Source organism: Euprymna scolopes, chromosome 36 (genome assembly GCF_053919585.1).
Source record: "Euprymna scolopes isolate OS-2025 chromosome 36, ASM5391958v1, whole genome shotgun sequence".
Lineage (NCBI taxonomy): Eukaryota > Metazoa > Mollusca > Cephalopoda > Sepiida > Sepiolidae > Euprymna > Euprymna scolopes.
The window spans coordinates 75,131,464-75,149,278 of NC_136517.1; the positions used below are offsets into that span (position 1 = coordinate 75,131,464).

A 17,815-nucleotide genomic window follows, 5' to 3' on the forward strand; every position below is an offset into this window, starting at 1 on the left:
AAAAAAAAAAAAATGACTCGTGCTCCACCACCGAGAATCAAAACCAAACCATTTAGCTCACAATTTACTTTTTCCTTTGACATTAATGCCTGAGCTATGGAAGACATGTTTGTTGCAAGGCTAAAAATTAAAACATCAACCAATAGTTGGAATTCATTTTTGAGATGAGCATTATATATATTAATTTATTTTTATTTCTGACTATTATTCTCATCTTTATTAGTTGTTTTTTCATCTTTATTGGTTGTTGTTTTTCACAACATTTCGGCCAACTATTCCTCTGGCCTTCGTCAGGTGGTAACCGCGACGGATAGGAACTCCGAATCTCCTAACTGCATTCTCAGCAATCACTGCCATCCATAGTTGTTGTTGTTGTCTCACCACGTTTTCGGTCAAGTAAGCCTCTGGCACGCTTTGCGTAGGATTGAAACCACTATCTTCAGACAATGTCCATCTGGAACCGTAGAGATTCAACGTCTTTATCAAATGCGCCACGAACCCCGATGGACATTGTCAGAAGATAGCGGTTTACATCCTACCCAAAGCTGGCCAGAGGTTTACTTGGCCAAAACGTGGTGAGACGACAATAACTATGGATAGCAGTAATTGCTGAGAATACAGTTAGGAGATTCAAAGTTCCTATCCGTCATGGTTACCACCTGACGAAGGCCAGAGGAATAGTTGGCCAAAATGTTGTGAAAACAACAACTAATAAAGATGAGAATAATAGTCCGAAATAAAAATAAATTAATATCAACCAATAGCTACTACGTTACACATGCATATTCGTAATGCAGTTGTTCGACCATCACCTGGCAAATTTCAATTTTTAACATTTTCACACTTTTGCACTGATTTTCGCTGGCTAAAACCCAAATATAAAGTTTCGCATGGGTTTGAATACTCTATATATAAAGTTTCATGTCTGTAGACCAAAAACTGACAGGATTTTAGTAGGCAAGTTTTTTAACAAATATATATATATATATATATATATATCCTTTTTATGCAAATATTACACAAGTATAAATCATGTAGAATATCTGCATGAATATAATTACACGTAATAGTTTGCTAAAGATGATCATCCCATAAGAAAACCGAAAAAACTAATGGGGAATTAATTTAAAAGAATATGCAAATTAACTAGATCTTTTGGTAGTGAATGCATTTCCACAACCCATATATAACAAAGTTGTATTTTCTTTTTAAATAAATAGAAAAAAGGGTTTTTAATATGAATATCAATACACACACACACAAAAAAAACAATTTATAGGAGTGTGTGTATGTGTATATATATATATATATATATATATATATATACGATGCACCTGAACAAAGTTGGAAGTTACATTGGCTGAAATGTGAGAATATCATCCAATTTTTTTTTTTTTTTTCCAAAATTTTTTTCCAGACAATAAAGTTATGTATATAGGTGTGAGATGAAGGCTAAAAAAAATCTTCTATAACAATACAAATTATAAAATGACTGGAATGTAACATGGTTTCCCTTTGGAGGTTGCTGCTTTATTTATTCACTTGCATACAACACTAAAGATGGCCTTATCAAGAAAAGATATAAATATGTCATTATGAACATTTTCTTGGTGGCAGGCTGAAATAATTGCATGCTCTGAATGGAAAATAAAACGTGAATTTTTTAGTGAATTTGTAAAAGATTAGTGCTTCATATAATACAAAAATAGTTAATGAGCTATTGAAAAAACTTTGTTATAAAAGTTTATATTTTAAATATAAATATATGCATATGAAAATAAGAAAATTCACTGTTTAAAAAATGTACTGTGATATTGAAATTCCAAATTTAACAGTTAAAAGACCAAACAAGTGCAGATTTTAAAAATTTTAATATATCAATTTATTAAAATTAAATTCGAATTTTCGACCCATAAGTTTTCCAAACAAACCTTTATTTATATCCATATCAAGAATTGAACATCAACAATTTAGGTGTAAAATCGTTGCTGATACAAAAGGGCATTTATTCATCTATGTCTCTTCATCAGAACAGGTTCTAGACACCAGAAGTCAAGTCGAACTGAATCATCAAAGTTTCACTATTATTCATGATAAAATATGCAGCAAATTGAGAAAAAAAGGGAGGAGGGTATATCCGGATTCATATCTTTCACAAATCAGCACATATAAAAACCCTGTGTGAAAACAAAAACAAAATGGAAGCAAATAAATATTCCAAGTGTAAAAAGAAAAAATTGGTAGCAAAATATAAAATAAATACTAAAATAATAACTACATCCCCTCCAAAAAAAATGTTATCGTTTGATACCACACCAAATGGTCATGAACGATCAAGAGGATGGAAAGATCAAGGAGAGAAAGTACTAATCAGATCTCAACTGGATGAGTGTGAAAAGGACTAGGACTTTAGGGAGACTTGTTGCCACCCAAATTCCAGTAATGACCAATGGTAATGGCTCTTGCAGTAATGCAAATTTATTTGCAAAGGTTATCTAAAGAGATAGAGAACACTGGAAATCTGAGGAGACTTGTCACCCAGACTTCAGGGAACACCACTGATTATTGTGAGTAATCTTTAAATGATTAAAATCATTTGTGAGAATTGCTGGTGAGTACAAATAATATATAATAATGACAAAAAAAATATAATAAAAATATAAATTAAAACTAAATGTAGGTTAAATAAAGCCCCCCCCCCCTGCCTAAAAAATAAGTCAATATAGTTTATCTCTCATAGCAAAATATTATTTTTGGTTAACTGCTGTAAAAAGCTAGACTAGCCTGTAAATGGGGTATCTTTCCCTGGTAAGTTTTAGGGGAAGGTAAGAGTTTGTAATCATCTATTTGTGCGTTATTGGCAGTGATGAATCCGTTGACTTGTCTCTTTAATGTATTCGTCGGATTGTTAATTCTTTTCAATTTTGTGTGGTTATCAAAACTTGTTTGTAGTTTGGTATGATAGTTGGATTTGTTAAGTGCTACAAATGTTTTGTCAGCACTTTTATAACGATATTTGGATTGTTGTGGAGTTTGTTAGAGGGTTTTTTAAGTGGAAATTAATGAATTGATTGTTTTTTTTACCATGTATTTTTATAGCTTCTACTTTTAAGAGATCACATAAGTAGAGATGTTTTGGTATTTTATTTTTAGTTTAGCTATGTTTTTATATAATTCAATTTCTGCTTTTTTGTTTTGATGGCTAAATTGATTAAAAAGATAGTAATTATGTACAAGGTATAGGAAGTCTTTGTGGTGTAATATAAGTTTATGATCAGATTAATGTAATGCTTCGTGTGATTGTTTAATAAAATAGATTGTTTGTGCTAAGTTGAATTTTTTGTAATAGTTATGGGTAAGAGTGTTTGATTGGTAATGATATCTGCAAGGTTGTTGAAGTCCTTCAGCTTTTGATGGTTTTCCAATTCATGGCTGCAGCTGATTTGTCTTTTAATTAAAGTCCTAAGTAGAAATGTTGTGTTGCAGTATAATTCGTTTCGAATTGTATTTAGGCAGCATTCTTGCATTCAAGGAAATGTTGAATATAATAATTTGATTACATCTTTTTTTATTTTTCAATTTTTGTCATGATCATTTTCTATTAAAATCATATATATATATATATATATATATATATATATATATATATACACACACACACACACACACACACACACACACACACACACACTATGACTCGTTTTTTCCACATAAAATCAAATTATTTATGACACCGGGAGAAATATTTACACTCAACTAGAGGATGACCTCCAATCTGTAGTGGAATGGGGACAAAAATGGATGGTCACATTCAATGCTGCCAAGACTAAACTTGTTTTCTTCAATAATTACAAGAAACCTTCTCTACCACCAATAGCAATGGCCAATGACTCTTTATCTGAAAGTACATCTTTCAAACTCCTTGGCCTAGCGTTCACAGGAAATATGAGTTGGAACAATTACATTGAAAGCATTGCCAGGACCGCTGTGAGGAAGGTAGGCTCTCTCTCTACCGTGCCAGAAAACTACTAACACCCGAAAGTATCCTGTACCTCTATAAGGCCACCATTCGCCCATGTATAGAGTATCGTCATATTTGGGCTGGTGCATCTGCTACTAGTCTCTCGCTCCTAGACAAGGTTCAAAAGAGAGTCGCCAATCTGATAGGTCCTGAACTGAAATCTAAGCTTCAGCCTCTGTCCCATCGATGAAATGTTGCATCCCTCCTCTGCCTGTTCTAAAAGTGTTTTAATGGTGAATGCTCTGACGAACTGCAAGCACTTGTGCCCCCACGACGTAAACACCCTCGACAAACCCGACATGCAGCTAAATCCCACCTCCACACAGTAGAGATCCCTAGGTGTAAAAGATCTTTCTACTCCAGTAGTTTCTTCCCCAGAACCGCTAGACTTTGGAATTCTATTCCAGGTCCCTGCTTCCCCAACTGTATACTGACATGCAGAATTTCAAGTGTAACGTGAACCGACCTCTTGCTGCCCAAATCCCTACATAGTACCCCAGTAGCTGTTGCCCCTGATAGTAGCCACCAAAGTGGCAATGTGCCTTGTTTGGGGGAAAATGTAATTAAAAAAAAAAAAAAAAAATTCAATTTTGTTGCTGACTTTTGGTCAATTCTATATAGCAAACCTAGAAAATAAAATAACATTAGGAAACTCTATCTACATACGCTATGCAAATTTTTAGTTTAGATCATAATGAAATATTTAAACTAAAGCATATTTTGATTCTTCGAACTACTGTTCTCATCTTGAATGTTTTTTTCACAATGTTTCGGTTTGTAAAAATAATACTTAAAATGAGAACAATAATTTGAAAAATCCAAATAATATGAATGATCATTCCTCGTCTAAAAATTTCAGAAACGTAAATCACAGTTATCTTTATTAAAACCCAGTAATTTACAATAAATTTCATTATATATGAATCCAGTAACATTTTAAAATATGTAACATAACATTTTTAAAATATGTAACATAACATTTTTAAAATATGTAACATAACATTTTTAAAATATGTAACATAATAACATTTTAAAATATGTAACATAATAACATTTTAAAATATGTAACATAATAACTTTTAAAAAATATGTAACATAATAACTTTTAAAAAATATGTAACATAATAACTTTTAAAAATATGTAACATAATAACTTTTAAAAATATGTAACATAATAACTTTTAAAAATATGTAACATAATAACTTTTAAAAATATGTAACATAATAACTTTTAAAAATATGTAACATAATAACTTTTAAAAAATATGTAACATAATAACTTTTAAAAAATATGTAACATAATAACCTTTTAAAAATATGTAACATAATAACCTTTTAAAAATATGTAACATAATAACCTTTTAAAAATATGTAACATAATAACCTTTTAAAAATATGTAACATAACTTCTTGTTCATTTTTTTTCGACAAAGAATCAAAAACGTTTGACGTACAGATGGAACAGACATTCATTTTTGATTTTTACACAAAAAGATTATCAGAAAAATTGAAAAAAATCAAACTGGTATAATCAAACAAATATTCTGTGTTTAATGAAAGAATACCGTCTACACACACACACACATATATATACTAGAAGAATACGCCTCTCAGAACATGATTTTGATTTAAGGCAAAAAGGATTTTAATAAGAAATTGAAATTCTGGAAATCTTGTCTAATTAGTGCCTAATGATTAAATCAAACTTTGATGCAAATCTGAAATATTTGAATTTTAAATAGATTGTGTTCATATGCCTCCTTAAAAAAATCCAAATGAAAATGTAATTTGGGGAATATTTAAGATATATAATTTCAGAAAAAAACAAATATGTTTGAATTTTCACAAATGGCATCCACCCCCTTTTCACAAAATTTATTAAATTAAATATGACCCACATTTGGATCCCTTAAGCTTAGCAATTATGTTTCCAATTTGATAATGATTAGTTTAAGAATGAATCTTGTACAAATATATAAACATACTTGACTTAGATATACACAATAATATCTGCGCATTAATAAATACAATATTTGCAATATTTATAGAGAATGCTCATATCAAGGATTAATTTTTTAGTTTGGAGATGTGGAATCAGTGGATTGCACGGTGTCTCTGGTTTGAGGAATACTATGGGAAAAACTACCAGTTATCATGCACTGTTGACTTCATATCTCCAAACTTGCATCTCTTTATTGACCTTCCCGCTATCTTATGTCTCCATCTTAAAATGTAGATCTAGACATATACCCAATCGGCAATATTGAGCAATCTCCCATAAAAACATCTTAATATAACACTTAACGCGTGATTGTAAGCTTATTGGTTTGAAATTGTCGTTAGTTATTCAAGGATAAGCAACCCACCCACCCATCTGTCCCACACAGCTAGTTGGCTTTCTCTGAGCTACTTTTATTTTAATTCAGAACGAGAAAACGGGACAACTGGAGCGCTCGAAGCTTCCAATGAGCAACAAGAGTCTGTGACAAACCGAGAGATTCCTGGCAATGTACAGGTAGACTTTTGTTCTTTGTCGAAGAGATTTTCTTTTTTACTTCTTTTTCTTATCTCTTTTTAAAAAAAAAAAAAAAATCTCTTAGAAAGTGTTAATGTTCACTTGAAATATTGCGGGTAGCATAAAAGGTATTACATTTTATTAAAAGCTTTGACAATGCAAATCTATATAATAAAGTAAAGGAAGTTTATTTATTGAATCTTTTGATTTATAACTTTTTTCCTACAAAATATTTGCTTTTTATTGGCCATTTTTTTTTTATTATTGGCCTATGTTAACAAAAATGTTTTTTGATTTACTTTCTTTCAATAATATTTCATCCACTTAGGAACATTTTTTTTTTTTTTTTTAATGGATGCCATCTTTTTTTTTTTTTTTTTTTTTTTACATAAGAGTCACCACTTATTAAGGCCTGGATGCCACTCGAGGATAAGGGTTATTGAGTGTACAGTAGTCAATGGGATGATATTGTAGTACAATATTAGTAATAGAAATTTGATAAATTGGATTACTTAAGGGGGCGGTCATCAAGAATTTGTTTATGTTGGACTTGAAGACCACCAGTTGTAGTCAGCTGGGAAACAGGCGAATGGAAGAGATCATCAGCATTGGATACAATTACAAAATGTATGGTCAGTCGAAATAGTTTAGTGGATTAAGTGTCAAACTGAGGATCTAAGGGTCTCTGTTTCAATAACAGATCTCAGCATTTGCTTTGTTTTTAAATGTTCAGATCCTAATGGTACTTTAAGTTTCAAGCTGAGAGAATAATAGACACAGGTGAAAAAAATACTGGGTTTTCTTGAGTTTTAATCATAAACCAATCAGTGACTTGCCATTGAGTCGTTTATAATTAAAATATAAGAAAACTCAGTAATTTTTTTGTTTTTTCTCCAGTTTAAAATATAAGGTATTATGTTGATTTGAACATGATAAATAAATAAATATTACACACATATGATTAAACATGCAATCACTCTATTTTATATCTTTCTATCTAATGAAACCAAGAAATATAATTTTTTTTTTCTTTATTTTTTTATTTTCATGAGATATTTTGTGTGTCCACACATTAAATGTTATGAGGAGATATATAATATTTAGCACTTTAGCCTGATAATTTCTTGCAGGGATGAAATGCAGAAGATTCTGTGTAGCTTAATTTCCATATATTTTCTATATATAGAATTCCAATAATTCTAGAAAATTCAACTTAACTGACAAATCAAAATCTTGCAATCAAACTGGGACAGATAAACAAATACGTGGGTGGGGGTGTGGGTCAGGAATTCTCATTTGACAAAAAGATTTTTCTGAAGATATTAGTGTGGATGGGTGTATATGAATGGCCATTAACATTTGAATTATTTTTAAATGAACATTGTCAAGGCTTTTAATAGCACATTTTTCTTGTTTTGTTTCTATTATCGAAATGCACAAATATGATTCCACAAGTAAGACAACAAGCTATCGTTCGATTGGTAAAGCTTCGTCAACCATAATTTAAATACACCTTTATATATTCAGCATAATCACGTTGACACACCGGTTCTTGTTAGATCACCAAAGTTATGCGACGTTAAGCCTGGTCAGTACTAAAGTGGGTGACCATTTGAGAATATGAAGCACTGTAAATATGAGGTTGTCGACACTTTCCTGCAAAAACTTATGTCATCTCCCTTGACAGGGATATACTGTGCAACTGGGGGCTGCTTGTGAATTTGATATTCCCATGAAACTTCCTCTTTTGAGTGAAGTGAATGCTGCTTCGGTACAGTACGGTATGGTAAATATGCCTTTCGAGGAGTTTTTCCACTAAGCGTTGATTCATAATCTTTGTGAAACCTAGCAGAAGATGTACTATAATTGCTTTTGTTTTCTCATTCATTCTTTGTATTTTTGCACCGTGAAGCAACCCATCTTAGATTGTGATGATGACTATCGTATCTAGGTTTAAAGTCTCCTTGAACAAACATTCAAGCGCTATATAGACATATACATCTTCTAATTGTTCTTTTACATAACTTGTTGCGTGTGGCTTTTTTTTACTAACACATTTAATATTGTTTTATGAAAGGCTGTGGATAATGTCAGCATTGATGGTTAATGGATGCTGACATTTTGCTTTGTAACAAAAGCAAATAAATGTATTCTTTATAATCACTAAGATTTAAAGAATTGTCTGATTTTAATGAAATCAAAATGTCTTGTATGATTTTGTAAGCGTAAGACATTTTTTTTTCTTTTTTTATTCTTGCTTTTCATTGTTGCATTCTCAAGAAGAAAAACTAAGGAAGACTAACCCTATTGAAAACCATCTCTGCAGAAGATGTGCTGTTAATGCTTGTGCAATTAAAGGCAGGCCATATATGGAGTTATTTGTGGATCGTTTACAGAAGTTGTAGATTTTGTTAATATAATCTCTGCTGGTGGGTGGGAATTTAATTCAATCTTGCATGGAATAAGTTTTGTGAGCTTTCTGTTTTGACATGTCGTTTATTTTGACTTATTACTCTGGATCGAGTTTTATGGCCACCATTCAATCTTGAGAGATAATGGATACGTAGCTATATGAGTGACTGCGCATGTACTTATGAAGCAAAGATTGCACAAGTCTCAACCACAATTCTTCTGAATCAACACTGTTTGATTCCAATGGCAAGAAGTCCAAGGACGACTAGGAACAATGCCAAGATAAGTGGAAAACACGTATTCTAAATTGGTCACCCATTTAGTATTGACCACGCTCAACATCGCTTAACAAAAAACAGTATGTCAACGTGATTATACTATCTTAACATACTGGATCGACAACAACTGTATTTGTATTATTATTGTTTTTAAACTTGAGTTGTGATCTTTTTTGGAAGGCACATTCTTTTGTTACAGGAATGATTGACCTCCCCCAGTGTCAAAATCAAGTAGATCATGCGTTTTGTAGATAATATACTCCGGTGCAGATTCACATTCGTAATAAAAAGTGAATAAGTTAAATTTAGGTTTCAAGGCAAAAGAGTAGGCACAAATTGCTCTCTTCATCCCATAAAAATGCGGCCATCAAAGGAATGACCTAAAACAAAGATTTTATTTTTTTTAAATTTAAATTTTATAAAATTTAATTTCTTCTATTTGTAAAAAGCTGATATGTGTTAAATTTTACGATGACATGAGTGTGTTAGGTTGAGGACAAAGAAAAAAGGAAAAGGAGTTCATGTTTTATAAAATTTACAAGGAGACATTGTAGAAAATATTAGTAGGAAAAAAATGTTAATTTGATCGTTTTTTTTGGGGGGGCGGGGTTCCCCTCCTTTTTTAATGTTCAAGGCTCTTTTTACTGTTATGGAATGCCTGAAATCACTGAAATATTTGGTTGTGATTCCATGAAATGGTCCTCTCTCCACCCCCACCCCCCACAGCTAGGACCACTAGGAGAAATATCAGCCAGAAAAATGACAATAAAACGATCAGCTTGCTCATTGAACTCTACAGACCAGTGATGCCTTGACAATTATTTGTTTGCTGGCTGGGTGACTAAATAACGATGACGAAAGTAATCTGAGAGGAAAAAAAAATGCTACTAGTTTCTGGCGATAAGTTGAGGGGGAAAAAAAGAAAGTACAACATAAATTTATTCCAAAATGAAAGTACAAAATAAATATATTTCAAAGACACTTGTTAGAGATGGATCACAAGAGAATGATCACAGAATTGGATTAAAATGTTTGTTACTGAGACTGAAATGACCTGACAACAATTAAGATATACACCTCGAGCACTAGTGAATTATCTATCTATTGTTTTTACCAAAGCGGGACCATTGAGATTATCATAAAGCCTCATGAACACTTATGGGCCCTTCCCTGCATGCTAAACGACCAGAAAATAGAAAGCAATATTTCCTTTTATTGAAGAGGACTCAAAATTATTTGTATTGTATTTAGCGTGTACTTTTTTTTTTTTTTTTTTTTTAAATGGATTGGTATGAAAATTTGCTGGAAACTGGCACATGCTTTCATTTTCTTTAATAGTAGCAGAGGAACCTGACATTTCCCAGTCGTAAAATACAATTAAATTATAATTGGTACAGATTTTGTATTTATTATAGTCAATTATTTCATATTATATTGTAACCAACATATAGTTATGATTTCAAAAAGAAAAAAGAAAAAATGAGTGCCATCAGCTAGAATCGAAATGAAAACATAACAAAACGTAGTTTCATTATTGAAACTATGTCTACAAGTTAAGCAAAGACTAAAGTGTATTTGTATTCAATATGGTTTGATGGTGGAAAGAAATGTGAACTTTATTTACTACAAGCTGGTTTCCATAACAATGTTTTTGATAGACAAGATGCAAGCAAGGGCCACAGTTTTATAATTATATAGATAAATTCACCTGTTATCCCTTTTTTAAAAGATGGAAAGCCTAATCATGGAAGACAAGATGACAGCAAGCAAGGTTCACAGAATTTTATAATTATATAGATACATTTTGAAAACCCTAATTTGCATATAGATTTACAAAATTACATCTTATTAATTCACCATAAGTTATCATTATTATAATTCAAATACCATTTTCATTTTATTACACAATTCGTTTTGAACATTTTATATGTTGGATAGAAAATTAGCATTTTCAGTGAAAAGAGAAAGATTCTTCTGGGTATAGCGATCTGTTTCTACATTGTAAATTATAAAAAACAGACTCTCTTCCACCCCCACCTCACCCCACATGCACAACGGCAAAGTACCACCCACCCACACATATATATATTAATTTCACTACAAAAAAAAAAAAATCCAGAATCCTTTAACCTTTTCAAGTATGTTTTGTCAAATTCTGGAATTTCAGATGGAAACCTTTAATTAATCCATGAGACTAGCTTGCTCTTGTTTCGTCAGCCATGACCGTGTAGAAGTTTGCAGTAATTTGTAATTGTATTTTACTATCGTCCATACTAAGGACTGAACCTTCAACCATCTGAAGACTCATTTTGAACTGATTATTGCTTAATACTTTCATCTGATATGCCACGGATTCTTGTTGGTAAGTTACTCTCATGGATTAAATAAAACATTCCGTTTAAAGGTTCTGGAGTTTGGAGAATAGCATCGTAGTTGAGAACAGTAATATTGAACATTATTGTTGGAATATTCAGTTAATGCTGGTCGAACTAACAAATGTGTTCTTTGTATTTTTATTCTAACACCAGTGTTGGCTACTTTTTCTACTTCACCCCTTCATTTTGTTTCATTAACTTTTTAAAATAATGAATGTCTTGCTTTATAAAAATAATGCCAGAATGATATCATACTCATTTTCTAATACAGATTGGGTAAGTAATTAAAAAACATTTTTTTTTTATTTAACCATTATTGCACTTATTTATCAATATATTTTTGCTTGTTCATGTTTGTTTATATATATATATTCTGAGTGTTATATTTAGAAATTTGTAAAATAAACGAATGTGAATGTTATCTGTATTTATTTAATAGTAGAGGTGCTGCAACTACACTATAATAGCGAAATTCAAATTTTTTAATATTGAATTTCAAGATAAACCAATGGTCTCCACTTAATTGCCATGTTACAGTAATGATTATATCCAAAAATTACAAAAAAAAAAAAAAACCCCATAAAATAGGAAAAAAAAAAATCAAGAAAACTTTTTTTTAATGAAAATTAGCCAAAATAAAATGTTTGGCTAAAAAAATCAAACACTGGAAAATTCCAAGGGGAGATAAATAATGTGTGACTATTGCCAATTCCAGAGGAGTTTTTACTAAATTGTGCATTAACAGGAAACCTGAGTTGGAACAATTACATTGAAGGCATTGCCAGGGCCGCTGCAAGAAAGGTGGGCTCTCTCTACCGTGCTAGACAACTACTAACACCCGAAAGTATCCTGTACCTCTATAAGGCCACCATTCGCCCATGTATGGAGTATTGTTGTCACATTTGGGCTGGTGCATCTGCTACTAGTCTCTCGCTCCTTGACAAGGTTCAAAAGAGTCGCAAACCTGATAGGCCCTGAACTGGCATCTAAGCTTCAGCCTCTGTCCCATCGACGAAATGTTGCATCCCTCTGCCTTTTCTACAAGTATTTTAGTGGTGAATGCTCTGACGAACTGCATTCACTTGTGGCCTCACGACGTGAGCACCCTCGACAAACCCGACATGCTGCTAAATCCCACCCCCACACTGTAGAGATCCCTAAATGTAAAAGATCTTTCTACTCCAATAGTTTCTTCCCCAGAACCGCTAGACTTTGGAATTCCATTCCCGGTCCCTGCTTCTCCAACTGTACTGACGTGCAGAAGTTCAAGTGTAACGTGAACCGACATCTTGCTGCCCAAATCCCTACATAGTACCCCAGTAGCTGTTGCCCCTGATAGTAGCCCCCTACACCAAAGTGGCAATGTGCCTTGTTTGGGGGAAAATGTAATTCAAAAAAAAAAAAAATTCAATTTTGTTGCTGACTTTTGGTCAATTCTATATAGCAAACCTAGAAAATAAAATAACATTAGGAAACTAAAATAACATAAATATGCATTATTTGCTTTGTTTTTAGTGTAACTGAGGTACTTTTCTTATGTTATGTTCACAAAGAAATATAGCAAAGATTTTTATGATAAAGATTGAAAACTCATGTTTTTTTTGTTTTATTTTTTAAATAATGCAGTAATATTTAAGTACTTCTGACATGCTAATTATGTAGATATCATTGCTTTAGTTGAAATTGACACAAACATGTTAGTAGATACCATTGTTTTTGTTTTAAATCGATTTTTTTTTTTGTTTCCTGAATTTCGCTTTTATAGTTTAGTCATTTTTATGTTGACAAACTTTGTTGCACAAATGCACTTGCATTTTAATAACAGAAATATTTAAGTGTCCTTTAACGAGAAGTATAAAAATTTGAATAACAAATGAAAATGAAACAAGAAGAATAATCTGATAACATCCTCAATTTTAAAGATTAATAAAAAAATTGGGAAGAAACAACACATGACCTTAATGACATCATCGCTCTTTGGCTTGTATGATTTTGCTTTAAGACATTTGAATGACTGCGAAAAAGAAGGGCAAAAATTGTCTGTTACAATTCAAATTCTGTTTTTTTCAATGGAAGGGAAGTATTTGCGTAGTATGAAATTCAATGCGGATCAACGAATGTTTCACATTTCCAATACTTTTCTTTTCATTAAAATCTGTGAAATCAGGAATGGGTGAGGGGATAAACTCTGCTGTGTAAAAGAACAGAACTTGAAAAAGCATGACGAACAGGTTGTTTGAATGAAGAGGTTTCAGTGATGCACTGATGGTCAGAATGACCTAAAAGTGGAAATCAATGAACCAACATGAATTCCGTCCATAGGGCTTTTTCAGACTGACGGCTGAAGCAAATGGATGTGAAACCGATGTATAACAGTTCATGTACGCATGATGAGGTGTAATATAACTGTTGCTATTTTTCCTTTTTGTTACCTTAATGTAAAGATAAAGGAATACAAAGTTGTTGCTGCTACATCACCACTATGACCACCTTTACAACTAGACATCACCATCCAATGAGTCAACTATTTACATTTCAGAGTGACGACAAACAGCTGTTTCTGCATAGAGGCTATTCATATCAGCCATGAACATGTCGTCAACACTCATTCCTATAGTCTTGATCATTTTGAAATTATTGGCCTGAAGTATGGTTTTGTGCAGTCCTAAGTTTTGAAAATTATCGCTAATTGCCTGAGATGCCACTACTAAGGAATACTGGCAGTGTTCCTGAGGCATATTTTGTGTTTCAGAGTGCATTTCTTGATGTGTTCTGTTTTTTTTTTTTTTTTTATATCCCACTATAATGCCTTGTGTCAAATCTTTCTGCAGTGGGATGATAAAGAAGCTGTTTCTGTTGAAGACGATCATAGATAATCTAGTGATAAAAAAACCCCACGCTATGCTGCATTTGTCAAATTGTGTTCATAGATGAGGAAGGAATTCATCCCTAGATTGTGGTCAATCACTTAAGCTTTTCATTAATGCTTCAAAACAAAACAAAAAAAATCTATAAAAAAACAAAAAAAAAACAATGCCAAAGAATTAAAATTTCTGTTATAAATAAGTTTTTTTTATTTTATTTTCTTATTTACTCATTGCATGGAATTAATAAACTAAAAAAATTTCTAGAACCAGAATGCCTTTCTTTAAACCTTTTTTTTTCTTTTTTGAGTCTAAATGATTTGATTTTTATTTGTATTTTTTTCAACTTGTAGAAAATTGTGTCAAATGAGAAAGAGGCGACGGAAATGCCGGCCAAGCTCCCAAAGGTCGATCTCCAGTCCCTACCAACGCGAGCGTACCTTGACCAAACCGTCGTTCCAATATTACTGCAAGGAATGTCTGCTTTAGCGAAGGAAAGGTAAGGCACTTCCTCATCTACCATACAATTTTCTAAGATCTAAATTTTGGCCTAATGAAAGGTTGCATTGTGTGTTACCAAATGTTTTAAGGGAGATAATTCACGATAAATACATGAGAGAGGAGGTAGTATGGTCTCATTTGATAAGCCATGACTGGTTAGAAATCCCAAGTAATTCATAATTGTATTTTTCATATTACCTGCACTGAGAATTGAATCTTCAACCTCCAGAAGAGTGTAACTTACAGCTAAATTCTTTTACCTAGTTCTTTGTTCGTTATGCCACTGGGTCCTATTTCTATTGGATGTAGATTCCTGAGTTCGACAAGATGCACTGGAAGAAGGTTGGAGGTTACATTGACTGGAACATTGTGAAGATAATATTCAAAGTGAGAACTTGGGTTAGATGTAGAACAGTTAAGATAGTAGGGTCAGTCAACTGGAAAATGTGGGAGAAAGTGATAAGAAAAGACTTGAGAGAAAGAGGGATAAATGAAGACCCGGCCAGTGACAGGTTAGTTTAGAAGTCAACTTTTTAAAGCTTTCCAACATATGCCAATATATAAAACAAACATGCTGAGAAAAAATGACGTAATGAGAATAATACCTTAGTGTTTTGGAATTTTTGTGATGAAAATTTATGATAAGCATTATTTCGATTGCGATGGCTGTTTTCATCTGTTGTTGTTTAGTGATGCTTGTTAATAGTTTGGAAGTCCATTTCTAAAAGCTGTCCGATATATGCTTGGATGTAAAGTGGAGTTGGGAACTGAAATTGTTTTTTAGTATTGAATTTCTTTTTTGTTTTTTCTATTTCAGACCTCCAAATCCTATTGAGTATCTTGCGACGTATTTGTTAAAGAACAAAGGCCAATATGAGAATTAACAAAACGAAATTCTTGGTGGGTCATCATTGATTTCAATGATGGATTGTGTAAATACATTTGTACAAAACTCACATCTGAGTTGTTCTTTATTTTTTTTTTCTTCTGCAAAAAAAAAAAAAAAAAAGAAAAATTCAGAAAATCTTGAAAAAATCAAATAAAACACACCATGAACAGTAGAAATTCATTTTTGAAAAATCACATTTCCAAACATGAAGTAGATTTTAATTTTATTAATTTTTTGTCATTTCATTCATGTTTATAAATTAATAAAATTAAAAACTGTTGTTCTTTATTTTGTTTTTGTTATTTCACAGCAATGTGAGTTCTTCACTTTTAACTGAAATTTTACTTTTTTTTTGAAAAAACAGCTAGAACCTCTCAAGGATGTTATGCGAGTTCTCTGTTTTGTCGTAAACAATCTGCGGTTATAGTCAGATTACATACTTCCTAACTTCCGATGTAGCGCTACTGGAAGCGGTACAAGGCAAATCTCACACCTATATCTCTCCCGTGCATGTACTCCTTCTTTTTATGTTTTTCAGATTTTTCTTTTTTTTTATTTAATAATCATTGAAATGCTTTTTTGGTTTTATTTTAATTAAAAATTATTAAAATTAGTTTTATTTTTAACTTTTTTTTTTTTTTTTAAATTTTTTTTTAGAATTATTAAAGACACTTTTTGTGAAAACACTTTCAAATATTTAAACTATTTTGGAAATATTATGTATTGGATATGTTTTATTTTATGATGTTTTATATTTTGATTTCAATAATTTCATTTTTATACTTTCATAAACATATAAATTCGAATAAAAAAAAATTTTTTTTAAATTAAAAAAATAACTTTTTATAATTTATAAAATCATAAAAAGTTATAAACATAAAATATATAAAAAACATAAAATTTCAATTTAAATAAAAACTTTTTTTTTTATAAAGACTAATTGTGTTATGTTTATCTGTATAATTGTAATTTCTATTGTATATTTTTCAATAATATCCTTTTCTCAGATTTTATTTCAATAAATCACTTCACAATAGAAATACTGAAGAATAATAAAAATAAAGGAACCAACTTGTCACCGCATCAGAAGTTAGGAAGTATGCTTGCTGACTCTAACCAAATCAGCATTTTAAAAATAATTTTTTCAACAAAAGGCTGATTTATGCAAAATCGCTTTTACGGCCTCATTTTCGGGGCACTATTTGGTTGCATTTTATTTCTTTTCTCCATCTCTCTCTCTCTCTCTCTCTCTCTCTCTCCTTATATTTCTCTTTTCTTTTTTTTTTCTTTCTTGCCTCCCTTTTATTCTACTTTATCTCTCTTTTACTCCTAACATTTTCTCATATGTTAGGTTATTTATGGAGCAACTTCCATTAAAAGAAAAAACACTTATCTTCATTTTTGAAGAATCATATTACAAAACTCATGAAAAAGATTTTAATTTGATTAATTAAAAAATTTTTGTCTCATTTTTACAGATTAATTAATAAAATAAAAATTTTGAAAATTGTTTTTTTGTTTTTGTTTTTATTTAATTTGATCATCGTTCTTCAGTTTTCATTTGTTAAAGATGAACATTTTAACCGCTCAAAGGTATCTTGTTGCTGCTGATGCAATTCTCTGTCTGTATAAGAGCTGAATACGTCATAAAATGGAATACTGTTGCCACATCTGGGCAGGAGCTGCTAGCTACACCCTATTTTGCTGTGATAGAGTTCAAAACCTAGTAGGTGATACCGTTTTCTCTTCCTTGCAACCTCTTTCCCACAGAAGAGACTTATATTTTGGAGGTCTTATTATAAGCGCAGTCTTAGAAGAGAAAGAGAGGGAGTTGTTGTTGTAAGAGTTCTAGAGAGGGATGTTGTGAGAGAGATTGTTCGTTCCGTGTTCGTGTTATGAAGATTCATATTTATATTAAAACTGTTCTTTACTTAGACGTGTAGAAGAAGAAACTCTTAGG

The 17,815-nt window shown here is 31.5% G+C and overlaps 1 protein-coding gene across 2 annotated transcripts in view; it reads left to right on the forward strand.

The window, feature by feature from the left end:
• The window catches only part of LOC145260609 (protein dpy-30 homolog), an 89,160-nt gene extending 73,025 nt beyond the window's left edge, over positions 1-16,135 (forward strand). For both annotated transcript variants that reach the window (XM_080118905.1, XM_080118906.1), the window contains exons 2-4: positions 6,448-6,536; positions 14,819-14,964; positions 15,784-16,135. In XM_080118905.1, the coding sequence (XP_079975031.1) occupies positions 6,448-6,536; positions 14,819-14,964; positions 15,784-15,850 (302 nt within the window). In that variant the 3' untranslated portion in view covers positions 15,851-16,135. The remainder of the gene's footprint in view (positions 1-6,447; positions 6,537-14,818; positions 14,965-15,783) is intronic.
• Positions 16,136-17,815: the final 1,680 nt, after the last annotated feature.